The sequence below is a fragment of the Oncorhynchus nerka genome, linkage group LG17 (genome assembly GCF_034236695.1).
Source record: "Oncorhynchus nerka isolate Pitt River linkage group LG17, Oner_Uvic_2.0, whole genome shotgun sequence".
Classification (NCBI taxonomy): Eukaryota; Metazoa; Chordata; class Actinopteri; order Salmoniformes; family Salmonidae; genus Oncorhynchus; species Oncorhynchus nerka.
This window is the reverse complement of record NC_088412.1, coordinates 26,829,886-26,856,478: the sequence shown is the minus strand read 5'-3', so window position 1 is coordinate 26,856,478 and position 26,593 is coordinate 26,829,886. Positions and strand designations below refer to the sequence as shown.

Here is a 26,593-nt window from a genome sequence, read left to right as displayed (position 1 = left end):
ATGGGACTACCAGTTCTATGTAACCTAAAAGGCAACCAGTTGATCTGTCTCATCTATACCATGTTTCTTGTAGGATAACAGTGTCTGTATTTCCAATTTCTTTGATGAAGTCTGGGTTCCTGCTCTTTAGGCCAAAGGCAGATGACCATCATTGAAAATAAGAATTTGTTCATAAGTTAAATAAAGGTCAAATAAAAATAATAAATATAGGGTGTGGCCAGGGTTTGTTTGGGATGGTCTCAGCTGGTTGGGGTGTGGCTCGTGAAGCCATGGGTGTAGATCCTCTTGGCGTGGGTTCTCAGGGTGTCTCGCTGGTCTGGGCGGGGTGTTCGCTGCTCCTGTGTAAGGTGCTGCGGTTGAGGGTGACGTCCTTCCGGGTCCTGGCAAAAGTTGGGATTTCTGCCTGGTGGTAAAGGTTGTTTAAGTCTAGGGTGGACTGGTGGGCCAAGTAGACATTAGGTTTTGAGGCACAGTCACGGGAAATGCTTGCGTTCACCCTTTGTATGGTGGCAAGGTGAATGTCTTCGTGATAGCAGGGTGGAGATAACCACTTGTGCGTTGGAGAAAGTGGAAAAAGCTTTTTCAATCACTCCGTTGAGTGATGTGGCCATCCTTTCCTGCTGGGCCCTCAGGTCATTTGTGACCGTGTGATTTATAATGTGGCTGGGGGACCCTAGTCTGTCCTCTGACAACAGCTCTAGGTCATGCCTAGTGTTTGGGCACCAGAGATTAGCCAGTTTGTGTTTGGGAAAAAGTTTATTTGCCATTTGAGTCAATGAGGAGCACAATTTCTGGCTTTTGTGTGTCCTCAATGGGTTGTCAGGAGAGCTATCGGTGGAGCTGACGGGGGCTGTTAGGAGGGGGTGGGGTCTGTTGGGTTGGTGGGTCCTATGTTGTGGGTTCCATTGTGGTTGTGGTCTGTGTCTGAGGTGGGCTGTTTTGCTGGCTTCTCTGGGGGAGTGTCTGTAACCTCAGCTTTCTCACCTCCTCCTTCACTGCTGTTAGCTGTGCCATGTGTTTATCTCCCTCCTCCTTCACTGCTGTTAGCTGTGCCATGTGTTTCTCTCCCTCCTCCTTCACTGCTGTTAGCTGTGCCATGTGTTTCTCTCCCTCCTCCTTCACTGCTGTTAGCTGTGCCATGTGTTTCTCTCCCTCTTCCTTCACTGCTGTTAGCTGTGCCATGTGTTTCTCTCCCTCCTCCTTCACTGCTGTTAGCTGTGCCATGTGTTTCTCTTCCTCCTCCTTCACTGCTGTTAGCTGTGCCATGTGTTTCTCTCCCTCCTCCTTCACTGCTGTTAGCTGTGCCATGTGTTTATCTAGCTGTGCCTCTCTCCTTCACTGCTGTTAGCTGTGCCATGTGTTTCTCTCCCTCCTCCTTCACTGCTGTTAGCTGCTGTTAGCATGTGTTTCTCTCCCTCCTCCTTCACTGCTGTTAGCTGTGCCATGTGTTTCTCTCCCTTTTCCTTCACTGCTGTTAGCTGTGCCATGTGTTTCTCTCCCTCCTCCTTCACTGCTGTTAGCTGTGCCATGTGTTTCTCTCCCTTTTCCTTCACTGCTGTTAGCTGTGCCATGTGTTTCTCTCCCTCCTCCTTCACTGCTGTTAGCTGTGCCATGTGTTTCTCTCCCTCCTCCTTCACTGCTGTTAGCTGTGCCATGTGTTTCTCTCCCTCCTCCTTCACTGCTGATAGCTGTGCCATGTGTTTCTCTCTCTCCTCCTTCACTGCTGTTACCTGTGCAATGTGTTTCTGTGTTGTTGTTTCTCTCACTCAGGATTAGAGGTCGACCGATTAGTTAGGGCCGATTTCAAGTTTTCATAACAATCGGAAATCGGTATTTTTAGAAATGCTGATTTAGAAATGTTTTTTAAAATTATTATTATTATTATTTTTTTATACCTTTATTTAACTAGGCAAGTTAGTTCATAGAACTACCCCCCTCCCCGGATCCAGGAGAATTGCCGTCAGCTACACTAATTAGCATAACGCAACGGACAAAAAATATTCATATTCATGAAATCACAAGTGAAATATAGTGAAACACAGTTTAGCCTTTTGTTAATCACCCTGTCATCTCAGATTTTGAAATTATGCTTTACAGCCAAAGCAAGACAAGCATTTGTGTAAGTTTATTGATAGCCTAGCATAGCATTATGTCCAGCTAGCAGCAGGAAGCTTGGTCACGAAAATCAGAAAAGCAATCAAATTAAATAGTTTACCTTTGATGAGCTTCGGATGTTTTCACTCACGAGACTCCCAGTTAGACAGCAAATGTTCATTTAGTTCCATAAAGATTATTTTTATAGCCGAAATACCTCCTTTTCTTGTTCACGTTTTGTTGAGAAATCCACCGGAAATTGTGGTCACGACAACGGTGAAAAAAATTACAAGATCCATAATATCGACAGAAACATGGCAAACGTTTTTTATAATCAATCCTCAAGGTGTTTTTCAAATATCTATTCGATAATATATCCATCGGGACAATTGGCTTTTCACTAGGAGCGTGAGGACCAATGGCCACCTTTGTCTATTACGCACAAATCACTCTGAGAGCCACCACCTGACCACTGACGCAATGTTGTCGTTCACGCTCATGTTTCAAAATAAAAGCCTGAAACTATGTCTAGTGACTGTAGACACATTAGGGAAGCCATAGAAAATGGAATCTGATTGATATCCCTTTCAATAGTCAATAGGGATGCATAGGAACGCAGAGGTTTCAAAATAAGAGTCACTTCCTGATTGGATTTTTCTCAGGCTTTCGCCTGCAATATCAGTTCTGTTATACTCACAGACAATATTTTTTACAGTTTTGGAAACTTTAGAGTGTTTTCTATCCTAAGCTGTCAATTATATGCATATTCTAGCATCTGGTCCTGAGAAATAGCCCGTTTACTTTGGGAACGTTATTTTTCCAAAAATGAAAATAGTGCCCCCTAGCCTTGAGAGGAACACATTCTTATTTTCAATGACTGCCTTTGGAACGGTGGGTTAACTGCCTCGTTCAGGGGCAGAACGACAGATTTTCACCTTGTCAGCTCGGGGGATCCAATCTTGCAACCTTACAGTTAACTAGTCCAACGCAATAACGACCTGCCTCTCTCTCGTTGCACTCCACAAGGAGACTGCCTGTTAAGCGAATGCAGTAAGCCAAGGTAAGTTGCTAGCTAGCATTTAAACTTATCTTATAAAAAATAATCAATCATAATCACTAGTTAACTACACATGGTTGATGATATTACTAGATATTATCTAGCGTGTCCTGCGTTGCATATAATCTGACTGAGCATACAAGTATCTAAGTATCTGACTGAGCGGTGGTAGGCAGAAGCAGGCACGTAAACATGAATTCAAACAGCACTTTCGTGCATTTTGCCAGCAGCTCTTCGTTGTGCGTCAAGCATTGCCCTGTTTATGACTTCAAGCCTATCAACTCCCGAGATGAGGCTGGTGTAACCGAAGTGAAATGGCTAGCTAGTTAGCGCGCGCAAATAGCGTTTCAAACGTCACTCGCTCTGAGCCTTCTAGTAGATGTTCCCCTTGCTCTGCATGGGTAACGCTGCTTCGATGGTGGCTGTTGTCGTTGTGTTGCTGGTTCGAGCCCAGGGAGGAGCGAGGCGAGGGACGGATCTAAACTGTTACACTGGCAATACTAAAGTGCCTATAAGAACATCCAATAGTCAAGGTTAATGAAATACAAATGGTATAGAGGGAAGTAGTCCTATAATTCCAACCTAAAAGTTCCTACCTGGGAATATTGAAGACTCATGTTAACTTCTTCAATATAGGGGGCGCTCTTTTAATTTTTGGATAAAAAAACGTTCCCGCTCTAAACAAGATATTTTGTCACGAAAAGATGCTCGACTATGCATATAATTGACAGCTTTGGAAAGAAAACACTCTGACGTTTCCAAAACTGCAAAGATATTATCTGTGAGTGCCACAGAACTGATGCTAGAGGCGAAACCAAGATGAAATTTCAAACAGGAAGTGCCTCAGATTTTGAAGGCGCTGTGTTCCAATGTCTCCTTATATGGCTGTGAATGCGCCAGGAATGAACTTACACTTTCTGTCGTTTCCCCAAGGTGTCTGCAGCATTGTGACGTATTTGTAGGCATATCATTGGAAGATGACCATTTTACACTACATCTACCAGGTGCTCGCTTGGTGTCCTCCGTCGCAATTATTGCGTAATCTCCAGCTGCGTGTATTTTTCCATTTGCGAAAAACACGAAAGGATTGATTCTAAACAACGTTTGCCATGTTTCTGTCGATATTATGGAGTTAATTTGGAAAAAAGTTCGGCGTTGTAATGACTGAATTTTCGGGGTTTTTCTTAGCCAAACGTGATGAACAAAACGTAGCGATTTCTCCTACACAAATAATCTTTTTGGAAAAAATGAACATTTGCTATCTAACTGAGAGTCTCCTCATTGAAAACATCCGAAGTTCTTCAAAGGTAAATGATTTTATTTGAATGCTTTTCTTGTTTTTGTGAAAATGTTGCCTGCTGAATGCTAGGCTTAATGCTATGCTAGCTATCAATACTCTTACACAAATGCTTGTGTAGCTATGGTTGAAAAGCATATTTTGAAAATCTGAGATGACAGTGTTGTTAACAAAAGGCTAAGCTTGTGAGCCAATATATTTATTTAATTTCATTTGTGATTTTCATGAATAGTTAACGTTGCGTTATGGTAATGAGCTTGAGGCTATGATTACGCTCCCGGATACGGGATTGCTCGATGCAAGAAGTTAAAAGGAACCACCAGTTTCATATGTTCTCATGTTCTAAGCAAGGAACTGAAACGTTAGGTTTCTTACATAGCACATATTGCACTTTTACTTTCTTCTCCAACACTTTGTTTTTTCATTATTTAAACCAAATTGAACATGTTTAATTATTTACTTGAGGCTAAATTGATTTTATTGATGTATTATATCAAGTTAAAATAAGTGTTCATTCAGTATTGTTGTAATTGTCATTATTACAAATACATTTTTAAAAAGCGGTTTTTGGTCCTCTAATAATCGGCATTGGTATCGGCGTAGAAAAATCATAATCGGTCGACCTCTACTCAGGATGGACGAGTCATCACCGAGAGAGAGCTTTTCCTGATGTGCTCTCTCTTTGATCCCGTAAAAGTCCTGCTGGAACTGCTTGAGCATGCCCTGCACCATTACTGTCCCAGGCTTGTACTCGTTGACAGAGGTTGCTTAAATTTCCTCAATGTCTAGTATTCTTAGTTTCCACCCTGGGCCAATACCCTCTCTCTTGACATAGGGGTAGTGTGCTCTTATAGCACTGTGCCATGCCAGGGGATGGTCTTTGTGGAAAATGAAGTTGCTTACGTTCCCCTCTTTGTAGCGGTCAGCAAATAGTGTCTCTGGATTATCCTTGAGGAGCTTCTTTTTGTACCTCTTCCGTGCTGTGTAATTTTTTATATCCAAGGGGTAATGTATTGTGATGACATCTTCACAGGGATTCTTTCTCTCTCCCTTTCCGTCTCTCTCATTGCCCATCTCTCCACTGTAGGCTCCCAGAGGGCTTCACCCAGCTCCTCAACCTGACACAGCTCTTCTTAAACGATGCTTTTCTGGAATACCTCCCCGCCAACTTTGGGAGGTGAGTTCAGCCTATGGACTCCCTTGTTCTGGTGTTGTGGGGCCTAGGGCCCTCAGTTGCAGAAGGAGAGGCCCTCTGTGTATGGTTTGGATTGGAACTTTTATTCAGTTACCAGTATGCCTGGGTGGGTTCAAACAGACTGTTCTTCATTCTCTGCACACAACGCCTGGTAAACTTCACTTGCCTGGGGCTTGCATGAATAAAGCAATGGTTTAGGGACAGATCTAAATGTACTGGGGGCAAGGGACCGTCCAACTCTATGTGTCCTGAAAAAAAAATGCACCCCCCTCCCCAAAGTTATAAATATTTTCACATGACCCTTAAATAAACAAACTACCTCCTCATCGAATTAACTCAAAATAATATTTACGACCACAAATAACAATAACTGTAGCGACCATGTGTTTATGAACGTGGATATCAACTTTGCCACTTCAGCATGCTTTTGTGGCACAGTCGATGCCACGCAGGGCTACGGGTCAGAAGGTTGAGTGTTTTCCGAGCACCACAGACTCTCTCTCCCTGCCTGTTTCATTAACCTACGATCAGAGCCATCTGCAGACAGTGATCAGCTGGGGGGAAATCAGGTTTTCAACATTTTGATACCCAGTATCGAAGGCTTGGCGTAACAATCTCTGAATGTCATTAAAGTTTTTGGTGTTTTGCAACAGATGTCTCTTTCCATTCACCAAGAGCCTGCTGCACAGTTTGGATTGAATTATTGATTGATCTGGGATTTATTTCCATTGTGTTCCCTATTTTTTACATACATACATATACAATGAAATACAGTGGGGCAAAAAAGTATTTAGTCAGCCACCAATTGTGCAAGTTTTCCAACTTAAAAAGATGAGAGAGGCCTGTAATTTTCATAATATGTACACTTCAACTATGACAAACAAAATGAGAAAAAAAATCCAGAAAATCACATTGTAGGATTTTTTATGAATTTATTTGCAAATAATGGTGGAAAATAAGTATTTGGTCACCTACAAACAAGCAAGATTTCTGGCTCTGACAGACCTGTAACTTCTTCTTTAAGAGGCTCCTCTGTCCTCCACTCGTTACCTGTATTAATGGCACCTGTTTGAACTTGTTATCAGTATAAAAGACACCTGTCCACAACCTCAAACAGTCACACTCCAAACTCCACTATGGCCAAGACCAAAGAGCTGTCAAAGACAACAGAAACAAAATAGTAGACCTGCACCAGGCTGGGAAGACTGAATCTGCAACAGGTAAGCAGCTTGGTTTGAAGAAATCAACTGTGGGAGCAATTATTAGGAAATGGAAGACATACAAGACCACTGATAATCTCCCTCGATATGGGGCTCCACGCAAGATCTCACCCCGTGGGGTCAAAATAATCACAAGAATGGTGAGCAAAAATCCCAGAACCACACGGGGGGACGTAGTGAATGACCTGCAGAGAGCTGGGACCAAAGTAACAAAGTCAGTAACACACTACGCCGCCAGGGACTCAAATCCTGCAGTGCCAGACGTGTCCCCCTGCTTAAGCCAGTACATGTCCAGGCCCGTCTGAAGTTTGCTAGAGAGCATTTGGATGATCCAGATGAAGATTGGGAGAAAGTCATATGGTCAGATGAAACCAAAATAGAACTTTTTGGTAAAAACTCAACTCGTCGTGTTTGTAGGACAAAGAATGCTGAGTTGCATCCAAAGAACACCATACCTACTATGAAGCATGGGGGTGGAAACCTCATGCTTTGGGTCTGTTTTTCTGCAAAGGGACCATGACGACTGATCCGTGTAAAGGAAAGATTGAATGGGGCCTTGTATCATGAGATTTTGAGTGAAAACCTCCTTCCATCAGCAAGGGCATTGAAGATGAAACGTGGCTGGGTCTTTCAGCATGACAATGATCCCAAACACACTGGCCGGGCAACGAATGAGCATTTCAAGGTCCTGGAGTGGCCTAGCCAGTCTTCAGATCTGAAACCCATAGAAAATCTTTGGAGGGAGTTGAAAGTCCGTGTTGCCCAGCAACAGCCCCAAAACATCACTGCTCTAGAGGAGATCTGCATGGAGGAATGGGCCAAAAAACCGTATGAAGACTTACAGAAAACGTTTGACCTCTGTCATTGCAAACAAAGGGTATATAACAAAGTATTGAGAAACTTTTGTTATTGACCAAATACTTATTTTCCACCATAATTTGCAAATAAATTATTAAAAATCCTACAATGTGATTTTCTGTCATAGTTGAAGTGTACCTATGATGAAAATTACAGGCCTCTCTCTCATCTTTTTAAGTGGGAGAACTTGCACAATTGGTGGCCGACTAAATACTTTTTTGCCCCACTGTATATACAGACACATTACAGAGATGGAGACGAAAACATTCTCAACCTCCAGATGAGTATGAGGGGCGAGTTTAAGTACAATTCTTACAAGCTTGTTTGGCTGGTAGCTTATTCTTCAGATGTTTGGGGCTGCTGGTGGACCATGATGTGCAGGCATAATCAAAGGTACACTGAACTCTTTTTCGGTGTCTATAGCTAGGTTTCCATCCAATTGGTGACAGATTTTAATGTGAATATTCTAAAATCTTCATAAAAACAATATCAGAGTGGGGCACCATAACATGACAGGGAATATTTTAATTTACCGGACATTTTAAGAATTTTTTTTGGACATCCATATACATTCAGATCCAACCTAGCGCAGCCAGCGCCATCAATAAATGAGGTATGTTGGCCAAATGAGCCACATTTACTTTCCTAAAACAATAATTGTCCGCCCCGCGGTTCAGCTGTCAGAGCTTAGCACAAAATGCATCAGGGCATATACACTGCTCAAAAAAATAAAGGGAACACTAAAATAACACATCCTAGATCTGAATGAATGAAATATTCTTATTAAATACTTTTTTCTTTACATAGTTGAATGTGCTGACAACAAAATCACACAAAAATTATCAATGGGAATCAAATGTATCAACCCATGGAGGTCTGGATTTGGAGTCACACTCAAAATTAAAGTGGAAAACCACACTACAGGCTGATCCAACTTTGATATAATGTCCTTAAAACAAGTCAAAATGAGGCTCAGTAGTGTGTGTGGCCTCCACGTGCCTGTATGACCTCCCTACAACGCCTGGGCATGCTCCTGATGAGGTGGCGAATGGTCTCCTGAGGGATCTCCTCCCAGACCTGGACTAAAGCCTCCGCCAACTCCTGGACAGTGTGGTGCAACGTGGCTTTGGTGGATGGAGCGAGACATGATGTCCCAGATGTGCTCAATTGAATTCAGGTCTGGGGAACGGGCGGGCCAGTCCATAGCATCAATGCCTTCCTCTTGCAGGAACTGCTGACACACTCCAGCCACATGAGGTCTAGCATTGTCTTGCATTAGGAGGAACCCAGGGCCAACCGCACCAGCATATGGTCTCACAAGGGGTCTGAGGATCTCATCTCGGTACCTAATGGCAGTCAGGCTACCTCTGGCGAGCACATGGAGGGCTGTGCGGGGCTCTGGCAGTACTCCTCCTGCCCCTGCTTGCACAAAGGCGGAGGTAGCGGTCCTGCTGCTGGGTTGTTGCCCTCCTACGGCCTCCTCCACGTCTCCTGATGTACCAGCCTGTCTCCTGATGTACCAGCCTGTCTCAATCAGTGTTGCTTCCTAAGTGGACAGTTTGATTTCACAGAAGTGTGATTGACTTAGAGTTACATTGTGTTGTTTAAATGTTCAGTGTATATATTTATTTATTTATATATATATATAAGGAAGAGAAGCTTAGGCCTAACCCCAGAGAGATAGATATGCCGGTGGCATGCTACGACACCGACATTTGTATTTATTATGGATCTTAGCTGTTGATAAGGTAGCAGCTACTCTCAAAATTAAGGGAGTTTTACCATTTTAAAAACATTACAATACCTTCACAGATTCCACAACACACTGTGTGCCGTCAGACCCCTATTCCACCACTACCACATATCTTCAATACAAAATCCATGTGTACGTGTGTGTATAGTGCATATGTTTTCATGTGTGTGTATGCTTGCGTCTGTGCCTATGTTTGTGTTGCTTCACAGTCCCCGCTGTTCCATACGGTGTATTTGTGTCTGTTTTTTAAAATCTAATTTTACTGCTTGCATCAGACATGCATTTCTTTGTCAGATGGCTACTGCATCTACTATACAGATATAGACATACAGAAGGAGGGTAATAAAGATAAGCATTATATTGTTAGATTATAGGAGTAACTTTGGTAGCTCTGAAACAGTTCAACTGTCAGAGTCACCATACCAAACCATAACAAACGTTTCCAAACTTTATTAGGGTAATATCAAAAGAACTACCTTCTTATCATCAACCCTCCCTAAAGCAAACAAATTGTTTTACGACCCTCCCCTATTTTGGACCACCCCTCCCCCCCAGTCAATTTCGATCTGTCACTTAGCAGCATCTCCTATCTGGTTTGATGATGAATGGAGAAAAAGTCATGATTTATCAAAAAAGCAGTGGTATTACTCTTGGGCTCAGTGTAATGGAATTTAAGGTTGGGATGTCATGTTTTTTTCTGAAATACTTTACTGTCCTATGCATAGCATTAGCATCTATTAATACTGAGATGGAAAAATCTGTTTTCTGTCTTGTGGATGTGTGTGTTTTTGACATCCTCTACCTTTCAGACTTTCCAAGTTACGGATCCTGGAATTGCGAGAGAACCACCTGAAAACGATGCCAAAGTGAGTGACTCAGCACACAGACCTCACCTCACCTCACCAGGGCAGCGAGTGTTAGCTACAGAGGCGTGTTTGATCATGGGATTGAAAGGAAAGGTTACAATAAACGAAACTTTGCTCTTTGCCAACACACTTTTCACTGAACTTCATGGGTAACTTGCAGCCAATATCACTGATTCCTGCAAATAGAGAGAACTATCATGCTGAACTTTGAGTGTTATCTATCCACATGTTAGTAGAGAGTCCTTTATTACAATGTCTGTGCTTTCCCCAAGCACCTAAAATAAATGATATCCCTCTTCCCATTGCACTCTAGCCAGCTTACCCACCTCAGATCTGTCCCCTCTCTCTTATGTAGAAACCACTGATCTAACCATGAAATGTGTCTGTTAATGAAAGCCTTGACAGTTTTAGCAGCCAACATGCCCATACAGCCCCTATGAATCATCCAACCCTGCCCAAGATACTACTCCATATGGAAGGCTTCGATTTGTATCATTACCCCTGCACCACACAAACCTTAAACCTCAGCTAAATATTATCATGAATAATGTGGAAATTGAGTAAGTTGAGGTGACTAAACTGCTTGGAGTAACTGTCGTGGTCGAAACATATTGATACAACAGTAGCTAAGATGGGGAGAAGTCTGTCCCTGCCTTCTTAACAGCACTATCAACAAGGCAGGTCCTACAGGCCCTAGTTTGTCGCACCTGGACTGTGTGGTCAGGTGTGACAAAAGAGGGACTTAGGGAAATTGCAATTGGCTCAGAACAGGGCAGCATGGGTGGTGGCCCTTGGATGTACACAGAGAGCTAACATTAATAATATGCATGTCAATCTCTCCTGGCTCAAAGTAGAGGAGAGATTGACTTCATCACTACTTGTATTTGTGAGAGGTTTTGACATGTTGAATGCACCGAGCTGTCTGTTTGAACTGCTGGCTCACAGCTCGGACACCCATGCACACCCCACAAGACATGCCACCAGAGTTCTGTTCACATTCAAGAACAGACTATGGGAGGCGCACAGTACTGCATACAGCCATGACTACATGGAACTCTATTCCACATCAAGTAACACATGCAAGCAGTAAAATTACATTTAAAAAACAGATAAAAATACACCTTATGGAACAGTGAGACTGTGAAGAGACACAAGCACAGACACATGCATACCACAATAACATACACGCTGTACACACACGTACATATGGCTTTAATGTTGTAGATATGTGGTAGTAGAGCAGTGGCCTGAGGGCACACTTCATGTGTTGTGAATGTGTTATGTTTTTAAAATTGTATAACTGCCTTAATTTTGCTGGACCCCAGGAAGAGTAGCTGCTGCCTTGGCATTGGGGATCCATAATAAGTACAAGTAGAAATATATACCTCCGGGTGGCCAAATAGCCTGAGTAACATTCCAGGCTGGAATTCTAATGGGCAGATTAGTGTGAGAGCATGGTAAATAGCAGCTTCTAAAGCAAATGCCATCTGTCTCTCTCTGTGCGAAGGGTAGCATGTGTCAGAGGAGGGGCACTGTGCTGTGGCCAGTCCCTGTTGCTCAGGCCTTGTTATTTGATGTCTAAATGAAATGTGAAGACGTCCCCATGTTGGAACGTGCGTGTACAGGTGTGTAGCCAGTGGAGCGCAGCCAATGATGTTGCGATTTATCATCGTGGAGAGTGCTGAGCTGCAAGCCCCAGAGACAGACACACACACTGCTCACATTAGTTGGTGCATGCTGGCTCCCTCAGGTGTCCTGATTGAAAACTATTTTTATCCAAACATGACCAATAAACTTATCCCCCACACTAGAAACCAAGTTGAATGAAGTAAACTCCTCCTCTTGCACCTCAGGTGTGGCACAGCAAGGGATGTTTGTTCATTTGTGTAAACCAACTGAAACGTGTTTCCCCTTGACGATAAGTGTAATGTCCTCATTCAATTAATGAGTTTATCATGTTACCGTGGAGTCATTGGAGGGGGAAGTGTATCCTAGAGGAAGGGTATAGATAACACATAGGCTTTGTTATGTTATGAAGGATGGGGAGACATTCTGCCATGAGGGTTCTGATCTGTTTGTTCTCACATAATTATTGGAATTGACTAATTGCTATGTGGGCCAGCTGCTCTATATCATGACATAAAACAGCAGTATCTGCTTTACTGATTTGACCAATGGACGCTCACTATTCACCACTCAAGACAAAGGTCCTCTGCAATACCAAGCCAATATAACTAGTAATGCCGTGCAAAACATCTTAGATTGAATCATTCTGACATTGCTCTCCCCGGCTGACATTGTGTACATTACATTGCATGGATGAACGAGTCTAATTTGAGGTGTTGCCTGGTGCAATGGAGAAAGCCGTTTCATGTTACATTAATCATTAACTAACTAACTGCATTGTTTTGATTTGAGCTGTTTTAAATTTGCAGTGAATATTATGTGAATGTGTGGGGATGTCTGGCTAGCATGCCATACCCCTCTGGGATGGCAGAGTTGCAGGAAGCCTGGTTTGGAGGGAGTGTTGCTGGTGATTGGCCTTTCTAAATGGGGACTTTGTTTCTATGCCAGAATCTGAGGCTCTTCCCTCTTGTTTGCTGCAGGTCAATACACAGACTGTCACAGCTGGAGCGATTAGACTTGGGAAGCAATGAATTCACTGAACTGGTAAGAAAAGAGGCTATTTGAAGACGCCAGTCACATGGACAGCAGCTGTCACCACACAGGCATCCATGGCCCAGAAGACCTGGGGGACAGGTCAGAGCAGGACCCCCCTCAATCTGCTCTACACCCTCATTAGGTCTCCAGCATTGCTCCCCCGCCCGGTGTGTGTGTGTGTGTGTGTGTGTGTGTGTGTGTGTGTGTGTGTGTGTGTGTGTGTGTGTGTGTGTGTGTGTGTTTGGGTGGGCAGGCATTTGTGTGTGTGTGCGTGAGTGTGTGCCTGTGGATAGGTGGTGGGTGTGCGGGCAGGCATGTGTGTGTGTACACTTGATGCATTATTTACTAGGGTAGCTCAAATGTGCACAACTTGGCACATCAGGACACCCACCACCGAGCACATTTTAATTGGCTGTTGGAGCTGGAGTAAACAATGGCAGGGAATTTATCAAACAATCCAGCCCTATCCCCCTGCACTGTGCTTGATGCTGGCCATGTCACATTAATTTAGTGGTTGTCTAAGTCAATCGCCTGGTCTGTAAGCGGTAAATGACCACAGAGTCTGGAGAAAACATTGAGTCTGAAACCAAAGCGTAAGCCATGATTGTGTTTTTTTTAGCTAGTGATTTGACTAGTTTACCTTTCTTTTAACCCTCCCTTTTCATCCTATTGGCTATGTTCTCTGGACCGTGTTCTGTGTATTTATCTCACTGATTAGTGGTCTGGAGTGGTATACTACAAAGCAGGATCAATGAGTTAGCCAGTTAACTTTGTTTAACAACCAGAAATGACTATTGATTTCCTGGTTCATTACGAAAGCTAAACCGAGATATGTGTTTTTGGAAGTTGAGTCAAAGAGACCATGCCCATTTCAACCTTATCTTTCGAAAAAATGTAAACATGATTTCATAATATTTCGGCAAGTTAGCTGGCTAACTCATTGATCCTGCATTGTAGTATACCCCTCAAGTTTAGAGCAGAGTAATAGAACAGAGTAGGGAGATAAAAACAGTCATACTATTCCCAGGTTCTCAGAATGGGAAATGGATGATACACTAGAGAGGTACTGTGAGGGCAAGGTTTGATCAAAATGCTGCATGGTCATTGACCAACAATCCATGGGATTTCTGGAAGGGGGCGATATGAAGTGTGAGGATGCAGAATGCTCAGGGAGGGAGGCCTTTCAAGGGTGTAACGTAACGTCTCAAAGTCATCCCTGGTTAACAAGATCTCACACTGTGCTGGGGCTGAGGACTGGGGAGCCCTGGGGAGAGCTGCTGGCTGGAGCCATGCATGACATGTTCTGTGCCACAGGTCCCACTGATGCCTTAATTGTGCATTTGTAAATGTGCTGTTAGTGTGAGGCCCGGGCTGCCTCCACAGAGCCCTCTGCAATGCACACAGCAGCACCTGCCGCCTCCTCACTCAAGGGGAAAGACAGACCAGCACAAATAGTCAGCTCAGAATGACTCCAATGTTTTCCTACTCTTTCTCATGCAATAGTCTTAACTCCCAATCTGTGCCCTACTTAAACACAAGCATTTCTCCCTCTACTTATGACCTATCTGATTCTCCCAGTGGTTCCCATCCCTTTTCAGTTATTCTACCACCAACTGATTTTTGCTCTGCTTGAAGTACCCCCTCATGTGCATTTTACCAGTAGGCCTATGGGCTTATCAGTCTTCTCAAGTACCCCTGGTGGATAGGCCCAGTACCCCCTGGGGTCCTAGTGCCTCTGGTTGGGAACCACTGCTCTACCTCATCCCCATTCAAGGACTCCTGTTGCTTTTTGCTGATAGTGTGAGCAACATTACCAATTGCCATCTCAATTCCCCTCAGATAGAACCCTCTAGTGTAGCTTTATTGCCTGGTGATTTTGAAGCCCAGGGAAAATAGAGTGCATTTTCTCACATTCGTTAAGCTGTTGTTGCTTCCTTGTCTACCCTATACTTTGTGCCAACATGCATTTTCTTCAGCTGATGGTTTTTGTTGTGAATCTTAGACTATGTAAGTGTTTTTCAGCCCTGAGAATGAATGGACTTTATCCACCCTGTTTTACTGGTATTGTTTTGTGGAGGGAGACAGCTTTCAGTCAAAAGAGCTTCTAAGAGGCTGACTGAACCAGAGGCTCTATGAAAGCTCTCTCCAACGGATTTAAGCTCATGCCTTATTTTAGTGGCAATCAGTCTTCAGCTGAGAAGCTGTATATTAATACCCAGTTTTACTAAACTGCCAACATTTACATGTATAAGACCAGGATTCAGAAGACCTTTAGCTTGTTTGACGTAAGAAGACCTTCAGCACAAGCAGCTCATTGATATGAATGAGACTGAAAACGTTGTCTGTCTTACTCTAGGCTAAGCACATGCAATGCAGAAGATGCAGATGTAAAAACGTCTGCCACTGACAGAACTACAGGAAAGTGCAACATCAGAGGTGATGACCTCAGCACATTTGGGTCCAGCTGAGTCAAGAACAGATGCTGAGGTGTGTGTCACAGTGGCAGAGAGTGATTCAGGGAATACTGTGAGGAAAGTTTCCTAATTAGTCCCTGCCTGGGGAAGGAAGAGAGGTTTGGGGGGGGGGGGTTGCTGGTGCTCAGAGGGCCGGTGTAGAGAGCAGAGCAGTGGATGGCATCAGCAATTACATCGCAGGGCTTCAAAGACGGACAAGAAGACATGCCTCTGCACAGGAAGCTCCACTGCACCGAGCACTAACCAAGTGTTTCATCTCTATCCGGAGAGAACCGGAGATATGGACAAGGTGCCAACCAAACCCCTCTCTTTGTTTCTCATTAAAACTTTACAAGCAAAACAGTGTGGTGCTACTGTACTGACTCCAGCTCTACTGTACTGTAGATTGTGAGTAGTGGAGTATTGACTCATTACACTCAACACTTCATGAGTTTAATGGGGATTTGGAGATTTTGTGTGATGTTTTGGGAGGGTAGAGGGAAGGTAGGGGACACAGAAACTACAGAGAGTTTTTAGCAGCGCTTCCATTACCCAATGCCAGTCAACCTTGTTTATACCCTTGGTGGGAAGGGAAGTTAATTAGTTTTTGTTTGAAGTTTGCTAACAATTTCTGGTTCAGTAGTTAATAGAATATGCATAGCATCTGTTTGATTTTAGATTGCTATGTTGTAAAGGCTCTGTTGATACTGTAGGAATTTCAATTTTGTTTTAGGAAGTGGTTGTGTACCTCCTGTTTTTGTTGTTAGGTTTTGCCTGATTCCATACTGAGATTCTATCAACTTCTATCACAAATGATGTAACTGAAGCAAGCACATCCAGTTTTTTTTAGGATCATGCCCTTTCCAAAATTAATAAAACATCACAACTTTTTAGTGAACACACAAGGTACTGTAGCTACCCTCACAACCGTCATTGAAAGGCCGTCATTGAAAATAAGAATTTGTTCTTAACTGACTTGCCTAGTTCAATAAAGGTAAAATAAAATAAAAAAACAACTGAGATTAAATAATACTCAAAAATACTCTAAATAGAGAATATTCCAGAAAACCATCTGGAGCCCCCCCCCCCCGCCCATCAGATAGCATATGAACACGTCATAAGCCATTACATTTTTTTTTCTTCTTCATTACAGTAAGTTTGCTTTAAGCTGATGATCTTTCTGTTAGCCTCATGGCAATATGTATATAATAGCAGGAAATGAGCTCTTAAACAGCAACATTTTATCTCGGCGTCAATGCAAAATATGTGAAATAGCAAGAGATTAGCAATAAAACTTCACATTTTTCTCCATGCCCCATGGCATAAAAAAAATGTTATAGACACATAAAAGGTCCGTCCTTGCTCGAACCTTGCGGGGGCCCCGGTAAACTGTGCTATGCCACTGAGTAAAGCCACACCATGCTGCGAAAAGAAATGCATGAGAAAGATTGGAATTGATTAGGGCAGCATGAAGGACCGTGAGGTCTGTCACCTAGTCTCCCAGCCTGGTCTAATGGAGTGATTTCACATAGTCAGGTAGAGCCTTTAGTCCCGATAGTCACACACAGTCTGGCTAGGCCTCTCCACACGTCTGTATCGAACACAATCACTCACAGGACTCTATACGAGATTCAAACACACCGCTTCCATTATAGAATACGGAACGTGAGATTAATTCTAGAATACATCTGGAGGAGCGACTTTGCACCACTCATTGTGCAAATGCCATCATTGACATGCCTACTTTGTTTAGTAATTATGCCCATTGGTATTGTTATTCACTTCTTATATTGATTGGTGTTAAAACCGCACTTCATTTACTTAAAACTACATACCACTTGCCAGCCTGCCCATGAGACAAAATGGCCAGGGCTTTCTTATCTCTCTGCCTTAGTTTCTGGGATATTTTCTACTGTCCAGCCCTCCTGCGCTGGTTCTAGACACAGACGTAATGTGTGTGTGCTTTGTGTTTCAGCCTGAAGTCCTGGAGCAGATCCATAACCTAAAGGAGCTGTGGATGGACAACAACTCACTGCAGACAATACCTGGGGTAGGCCTACACCTCCATTTATTATCTGTTTGTGTCATTTTTTCATTGGCCCTGATGAAGTCTGTGTATGGGCAGTGATGCGCTAGTTAGTTCATGTGGGTCAGTGCATAGGGGTTAGTTATGCACCACCATAGGGCAACCTTTGAAAAAAGTTCCCTCAAACCCCTGTTTTCTTTGCTCTGTCTCCCACCCCCTCTAACAATTCAATTCAAGGGGCTTTATTGGCATGGGAAACATGTGTTAACATTGCCAAAGCAAGTGAGGTAGATAATATACAAAAGTGAAATAAACAATAAAAATGAACAGTAAACATTAAACATACAGAAGTTTCAAAACAATAAAGACATTACAAATGTCATATATATATATATATATATATACAGTGTTGTAACAATGTACAAATGGTTAAAGTACACAAGGGAAAATAAATAAGCATAAATATGGGTTGTATTTACAATGGTGTTTGTTCTTCACTGGTTGCCGTTTTCTTGTGGCAACAGGTCACAAATCTTGCTGCTGTGATGACACACTGTGGAATTTCACCCAGTAGATATGGGAGTTTATCAAAATTGGATTTGTTTTTGAATTCTTTGTGGATCTGTGTAATCTGAGGGAAATATGTCTCTCTAATATTGTCATACATTGGGCAGGAGGTTAGGAAGTGCAGCTCAGTTTCCACCTAATTTTGTGGGCAGTGAGCACATAGCCTGTCTTCTCTTGAGAGCCATGTCTGCCTACGGCGGCCTTTCTCAATAGCAAGGCTATGCTCACTGAGTCTGTACATATTAACATCCATCTGTCCATGTCTCTCAAAACCCTGCCTTCTTCTCTCTCTCCCCCCCACGCCCCCTAACATCCATTGCTTTGTCTCTCAAACCCCTGCTTTTTTGCTCTGTCTCCCTTTCTCACTCACTCACTTTCTCTCTCTCTCCCTTTTTTTCTCTCTCTCTGTCTCTATCTCTCTCTCTCCCACCCCCTCTAACATCGCTCCATGTATCTCCCTCCCCTGCTTCTGAAGTGTATAGGGAAGCTGAGGCATCTGCGCTACCTGGACCTGGCTAAAAACAGGATTGAAAGCCTGCACACTGACATCTCTGGCTGTGAGTCCCTGGAGGACCTCCTGCTCTCCTCCAACATGCTGCAGCATCTGCCTGACACCATAGGTGAGGCCATAGAACTTCTCTGTTCTCTCCACTCTGCAACAAATGGTATTTCCTGGTTAGATTTTCTCTGCTCTCTTCCATCTGCAACAAACGGTATCTCCTGGTTAGATTTTCTCTGCTCTCTCCCGTCTGCAACAAATGGTATCACCTGGTTATAATCTCTCTGCTCTCTCCCATCTGCAACAAATGGATTGGCCATAGAACTGCTCTGTTCATTTCCCTCTGCAACAATAGTGTCTCCTGATTAGATTGTCTCAGCTCTCTCCACTCTGCAACAAATGGTATTTCCTGGTTAGATTGTCTCTGCTCTCTCCTGTCTGCAACCAATGGTATCTCCTGGTTAAAGAGAATAGAGAAAGGATCAAGAAAGGAAGATTAGGAAAGAAGGCTGAGAGAGGATGATTAATTCTGTAATGACTGCATTCATCATGGTGGCTCCTCTCGGAGGCTGTTATCTGAGAGTGCATTTCCCTGAGTTGTTTTGTCATTAACAATCAAATGGCTTGCGTCATTAAAATGTCATTTGTATTTGGAGTGAAACATTTATTCGTTTGAATACTGGGATTTAATTTACACAAACTATGAAGTTATTTTGTACTTAGTAAGTTTTTAAATAATTTCCTGGCTGTAAATTAATGAAATGGTAAGAGGATTATGTTGGCAATGGGTATGAATAATTCCTTTTAAATGTGTTCTTTGCTTTTTGTTTTCGTTTGTTCCTTTAAAAAAATAATCAAATGAGTGTTTGACTCTATTGCAGGAATGTTGAAAAAACTCACAACATTAAAAGTGGATGACAACCAGCTCACCTCACTGCCTAACACCATTGGAAGGTGAGTACCTTATGAGACCGATCATGAATCCGATTGCACTATTTTGTTTACATACACTTCTTAGATTGCAATCCCAGAACTCCCCTCAAGTCGAATAAAATGTTTTGAAATTATTACGCCAATAGCTAAACTACATTCCAAGTCTTGTTTATTAGTTAATATATATCATGGAACTGAATGGCAGTCAATTTTAGGGCATCTATTGCATAACCAAATGAAAAGGCGTCAGAGACAGTAATTTTGATGGTAAAACCGGTTGACACGTTGAATCTCATCTTCTCCGCCGCTGGTTTGCTGAGCTGAGCTGAGCTGTATTCAACACGGCCTGTGGATAGAAGGGTTCTGAAACTCTGCTGAGTCTGGCACCTTCTCCTTGCTGCTCCTTCTCACCTCACATTGACTAACGCTGATTGGTTCCATCACTGTTCACACCAAGTAGAGTGATGCAGTACATTGTGTCTCAGTTAGCGGCACTGAGAGGAGATAGATAGATAGATCTATCCATCTCTCTCTTTCTCTTTTTTCTTTTTCTCTCTTTCTCTTTCTCTCTCTTTCTCTTTCTCTCTTTCTCTCTCTTTCTCTTTCTCTCTCTTTTTCTCTTTCTCTCTTTCTTCCCCCCTCCGGCTTACCATTGTTCCAAAATGTGCACTGACATTTTGGGTGTATGCCATTCATTTGTTGTGGAATATGGCTCTCTGAGAGGAGTTGACTCTGTGCCCGTATTGCAGTTTCAACAGCCGGCCTAATATATTTGTTTTATTTGATATGCTGTATATATTATATCAAAAGTTTAATCTGGAAAATATAATGAGTCAGAGGAAATTTTGTGGGTCAACTCTGAACATGCCATGTCATTGAGACTGTGATCTAATAGGTCAGGGGTCACCAACTTACAGTTCATCATGTCATGTTCATCCTTATCCCCAAGCCTGTGATACTGTTTTCAGTGCACCTTTTTTTCTTGGTTTGTCATTGGTCGGTTTTGTGTGTTGTGGTTATTTCACATGCATCTAAAATGGGCCACTTAGTGGACGCGCCAAATTAGGGTAAGTAGACCGCGAATCACTGTCTCCTGTACACGTTCCTCCTCGCCACAGCATGTTTATTCAGGCAAGTGCTCACCTTAACGTTCCCTGTCTGTACTGTATGTTCCAGCCGGGGAAGGGGATCCAGTGTAAGTCCTGCATATGGGAGGCCAGCTGGGACAAATGTTAAGCTAATGACTCTGCTGTGTGTACAATAAATACAAATGAACTCTGTCCAGTGAGGGGAGGCTTCTCTTCCCCTCGTCCTCTCCTGGTCATATACACTGACATTGTACACTATACGCTCTGTTGGAGCTTGAATTTAGAATTGTTGGAGGCTATGGGAGGACATTTTAAAGCTGGACAGTTGTTCATTTTGCTTACAAATCCATTGTCCTTTCAAATCTGACAAAGAGGCAAGGGCATTTGACTCAATAAACACTGTGGCTTTAGAGTTTAAGATATAGAGTGAAGTTTGTCATTCATGAAGTTCAATTGGAGAATAATATTCAATATATATTTTTAAAAGCATACTGTTGATTATATTCTGATTGAAAAGAGATACTGCACCACCAGATACTGATAGTGAAAGGGAGTCAGCAACATCAATTATTAATTTCCTCTCGTGGGATTAATACAGTTTATGTTCAAATCATGTTTATTTTATTTTAGTTCGCCTTCTAGAGGAGTATCTCATTCTATTAAGTCATGGTTTTTGAATATTGTCATGATTCTCACGAATCCACTTGATTGACCATTTTCACCTCTGTAGCCTGTACATGTCTTAGATGCATCTAGTCTTAAAGGGAACCCAATTAATATTTGTTTCCATGGACACCAAGGAGGGATCAAACATCTGAGGCTCCATCTGTCAACAAAAAATAATGCAACCGGTGGCTGAAATTAATCTACCGGTGGCTTTTCCTCAAAGTGTTTGAGTGAAATAATATTTGTATCATTATGATATATCTAAATGTTCCACTTCAAGAATTCACAGCACATTTTTAGCAGACGAATGAAGTTGGTCTGTGCTTTGTAGGTTCTTAACAAAATTATATGCAAATATTAACATGGTACATCAAAGACATGTGAAGTAGAGTATCTATGCAGAATTGTGATTTTGCCTGTATTATTGTAGATGGTGTGTTGGTTATGTTGCGTCTTAATTTGTTGCTCTTACACCAATAACTAACCAAGTGAAAGTAGCAGTGGCACGTAGGATTCTTAAGGGTCTCTTTCTCCTCTCTCTATCTCTACCCAGTTTATCGCTTTTAGAAGAGTTTGACTGCAGCTGTAATGAATTGGAGTCCCTGCCCCCAACCATTGGCTACCTGCATAACCTCCGCACGTTTTCTGCTGATGAGAACTTCCTTGTTGAACTACCCAGGGAGGTACGTCTGTCTGTCCCACACCAATAACCTCACACTGATCCTATACACACATACACAGTGGAGTTCGAAATGATTCAATCCCTTGATAAAGATGAGCAAACCAGGTCCGATGACATGGGAACGTTTGCCAGATACACCAATGGTGGGTTTGGCCTTCGAAAGAACAATGCAAATGCAGAACATACCTCATCCGTACTGTAAAATGTGGTGGTGGATAGTTGATGTTATGAGGCTATTTTGTTACCACTGGTCCTGGGATCCTTGTTAAGGTCAATGTCATCATGAACTTTACCAAGAGCGATTGTATTAGTATAAAACAAATATATTTTTTTATATATTTTTTGAGCATACAATATACACTACATCACCAAAAGTATGTGGACACCTGCTCGTTGAACATCTCCTTCCAAAATCATGGGCATTAATATGGAGTTGTTCCCCCCTTTGCTGCTATAACAGCCTTCACTCTTCTGGGAAGGCTTTCCATTAGATGTTGGAACATTACTGCGGGGACTTCCATTCAGCCACAAGATCATTAGTGAGGTCCGCCATTGATGTTGGGCGATTAGGTCTGGCTTGAAGTCGGGCTTTCCAATTCACCCCAAAGGTGTTCCATGGGGTTGAGGTCAGGGCTCTGTGCAGGCCAGTCAAGTTCTTCCACACCGACCTTACTTTGTGCAGGGGGGCATTGTCATGCTGAAACAGGAAAGGGCCTTCCCCAAACTGTTGCCAAAAAGTTGGAAGAACAGAATAATCTAGAATGGCATTGTATGCTGTAGCTTTAAGATTTCCTTTCACTGGAACTAAGGATCCTAGCCCAAACCATGAAAAACAACCCCAGACCATTATTCCTCCTCCACCAAACTTTACAGTTGGCACTTTGCATTGGGACAGGTACTGTTCTCCTGTCATCCGCCAAACCCAGATTCGTCCAACGGACTGCCAGGTGGTTAAGCATGATTCATCACTCCAAAGAACGCGTTTCCACTGCTCCAGAGTCCAATGGAGGCGTACTCGATTTTATACACCTGTCAGCAACGGGTGTGGCTGAAATAGCCAAATCCACTAATTTGAAGGAGTGTCCACATACTTTTGTGTATATATAGTGTATCTCAGTATTTGTGTTATTTATTTTACACTGTCTTTTTTGCTCGTCTTTATCAGGGGAACCAATAATTCCAGACCCCACTGTACACTCACACACAATGCATGTATTTCTGTAATTGATATGGTTTGGTGAAAGGAAGATGGAAAGTGATCATTGAAATGTATGCTTGCATCCCTTTTGTTGCAGATTGGGAACTGTAAGAATGTGACAGTCATGTCGTTGCGCTCCAATAAGCTGGAGTTTCTACCTGACGAAATTGGGCAGATGACCAAGCTACATGTTCTCAATTTAAGCGACAATAGGTTACTATTGGTTACCACACACACACACACACACACACACACACACACAGTGAATCCATATGTTCCTCACACTCTCCTTGATAAGGAAACAGCTTAATACTGTAGGCTTGTGTTGTGTGTCTATTTATTTACATAGCGCGTAGGTGGAATGGGACATTCTTCTGAGGAGTTTATATAAACTAGTGGTTATTATTTTGCTAATGGCCCATTTAAGATAGCTGCACAACATTAGAAAGCACTTCCCCTGCCCCCGGGCTAATTAAGCTCTTTATGAGATGTTTAGTTGCTCTGCCAGTGATTTACTGGATCCAAGGTAATTAAACCATACTATCACTAAATACACGGCACCCATTAGGCAGACCTGTGTCCACACGCGACACCACAGAGCTGAGCGTTCAACCACATAGGCTTCCTCAGAACGAGGATCCAGTCACTCCAACCCTGCTTCGTTCTACCTACGGTAGCCATCAACACTGTCTCCCACTGACAGATTTCTGTTGTCAAAGTGAAGTTCACTGAGCGTGTTGCCACGGTAACTTACTTTTTCCCCTTTGTGTGTTGGTTAACTTTCCTGTGTGGTGGGTGTCAGTCAGTCAGAGGCAGGCAGGCTGTGATTGTCTTTGGCAGAGGAATAGTCTTGGCTTTTCACATTGGACTATATGTCGATCTGTGTCCTTGAACACATCAGAACACAATGTGCCTCTTACACACTCTGTGGAGAAGGATGTGAAGTTGAGCTCAAGCCACTTGTCTGAATTATTTCCATATAATCACTTCTCACTTTTAATCGCAAATTAAGTAACCTTTTGAAGTTTAATAAACACATATGTACTCAATTAGATGATATGCCTTCTTACTCCCTATTTTGTCTTCTTCTCCCTTACACAGATTAAAAAACCTTCCGTTCACTTTCACAAAACTAAAAGATCTTGCTGCTCTTTGGCTATCAGACAATCAGGTAAATATGATCTTATGTGTTGTTTTCTTGGGAAGAAATTACATTTACTGATACATTCTAATGATGTAATACCTGTGTATCAGCGGTACTTGAAGAGTTAATGATGTGTGCTGTGTGCAGTCCAAGGCCCTGATCCCTCTCCAGACCGAGGCCCATCCAGAGACCAAGCAGAGGGTCCTCACCAACTACATGTTCCCTCAGCAACCACGACATGATGAGGGTGAGGTAGAAATGACATGTAACACATGCTGACATGAGGGGAAATCCTGACAGCCAACTATTCCCTCAAAGTGGATGTAGTACTACTATCAAATCAAATTTTATTAGTCACTTGCGCCGAATACAACAGGGGTAGACCTTATAGTGGAGTCTTTGACCGTTTTTAGGGCCTTCCTCTGACACTGCCTGGTATAGAGGTCCTGGATGGCAGGAAGCTTGGCCCCAGTGATGTACTGGGCCGTACGCAGTGCCCTCTGGTGCAGCTGTAGAACCTTTTGAGGATTTGAGGACACATGCCAAATCTTTTGTCTCCTGAGGAGGAATAGGTTTTGTCGTGCCCGCTTCACAACTGTCTTGGTGTGCTTGCACCATTTTAGTTTGTTGGTGATGTGGACATCAAAGAACTTGATGCTCTTAACCTGCTCCACTGCAGTCCCATTGATGAGAATGGGGGCGTGCTCGGTCCTCTTTTTCCTGTAGTCCACAATCATCTCCTTTGTCTTGATCACGTTGAGAGGTCGTTGTCCTGGCACCACACGGCCAGGTTTCTGACCTCCTCCCTATAGGCTGTCTTGTTGTTGTCGGTGATCAGGTCTACCACTGTTGTGTCATCTGCAAATTTAATGATGGTGTTGGAGTCATGCCTGGCTGTGCAGTCATGAGAGAACAGGGAGTACAGGAGGGGGCTGAGCACGCACCCCTGAGGGGCCCCTGTTTTGAGGACCAGTGTGGCGTGTGTGATTTAGTGATGGCTAAGGTGTCATGGATATGTATTTACAATTGATTAATGGTGTTTGATATACCCTGTTATCCATTCTAGTAATGTATAGTAGTACGTGTGCAGAGCACGTGTCACTGAACTACCCTTTGAGGTAGAGCTCTTCACGGGTCCAAAAAGTTGTGGGTGAATTGACCTGAGTGCGCACTACCTTCGTAGGCCTGCAGTAGGTAAGCCTAATAATAACCATACCACACCAAAGTGTCTTTACTTTATTTCGGTAATATCCAAAGTAATTAAATAAAGTTTGAATCTTCCCTCTTTGGTTTTTGCTTTTCATGCTTTAAGTGCGAGTAGCCCCAGGCCTAGCGGTAATTCTATTATATTGTGGAAAATACAACATTACAGTTGGAACTTAATTTTGACCAAAGAAAATGGCTGAACAATATGAAACAAACAGATTCTTAAATAGGCTTTCAATAATAACAAGTATATACAATAATAATACTAAATAAATAAAAGTTTGAAAATTCCATCAAACCTGGCTAGCACACAGTCCATGTTGCCGTGCCAACTGTGGTGGATATTATAAAATAAGGATTTGCTGGAGACCAAATTAAGGTTCTTTATATCTGAGCTCAGAGGGAACAACAGAGTAACACTGCACAGTGTAGACCAGGGGTCCCCAAACTTTTTCCTGTGAGGGCCACATAACTTTTCCCTTCTCTGATGGGGGGCTGGTGTCAGTTTGTAACAGAAAAAGTGTGACGATCGTAGGGGAGCTTAAAAAATTAATTGTTTTCCAGAAAGCCACACATAACCAAATAACCCTTTCCAGGTTCTTTACAGAAAAAAAGTCAGGAAACAAATAATAACACTATTAATGAAATAAATAATAACTAAATAACTCTCTCTGGGTTCTTCATAGAAAAAAAAGCCATGGAACATTAACTTTCTGTCGTGCCATGCACAATCTTAACAGATAAAAGTTCAGCTCAGTTGTCAGAGCAGAATCTCTCTGACACATATGAGCAGTCTCTTAAAGTTATTGTGTTCCTTCCTTATAATCCTTTTGTAGGTTCCAGTAGGCTTGTAGACACCGCTGTTTGCAGCTCTCTCTCATCAACTTCCCTGTGAAAACCACAAAAGAAGCAGGTTGAGAAACTGAACTAAGTGATACAGCACCTACACAGCACAATACATTTCACTACCAGTATGGTTGTAAAGATGGATTTTATCCCAGTAGATTTTATTATGATTATATTTGTATGCTCAGAATGACTCATTCAAGTCAGAAAAGTGAGCTTACCTATGTATGTTCATCAGTGTGAACTGTGGGCCTGCATCTGGCTGGTGAGAAGTTGAATATCAG

General features: G+C 42.7%; 1 protein-coding gene across 3 annotated transcripts in view; it reads left to right on the top strand.

The window, feature by feature from the left end:
• LOC115144992 (leucine-rich repeat-containing protein 7-like) overlaps positions 1-26,593 on the top strand; it is a 155,404-nt gene that overhangs the window by 64,536 nt on the left and 64,275 nt on the right. For all 3 annotated transcript variants that reach the window (XM_065003090.1, XM_029686177.2, XM_065003091.1), the window contains exons 5-14: positions 5,536-5,625; positions 10,284-10,340; positions 12,947-13,010; positions 17,430-17,504; positions 18,523-18,667; positions 19,428-19,500; positions 21,787-21,916; positions 23,211-23,326; positions 24,215-24,284; positions 24,405-24,504. In XM_065003090.1, the coding sequence (XP_064859162.1) occupies positions 5,536-5,625; positions 10,284-10,340; positions 12,947-13,010; positions 17,430-17,504; positions 18,523-18,667; positions 19,428-19,500; positions 21,787-21,916; positions 23,211-23,326; positions 24,215-24,284; positions 24,405-24,504 (920 nt within the window). The remainder of the gene's footprint in view (positions 1-5,535; positions 5,626-10,283; positions 10,341-12,946; positions 13,011-17,429; positions 17,505-18,522; positions 18,668-19,427; positions 19,501-21,786; positions 21,917-23,210; positions 23,327-24,214; positions 24,285-24,404; positions 24,505-26,593) is intronic.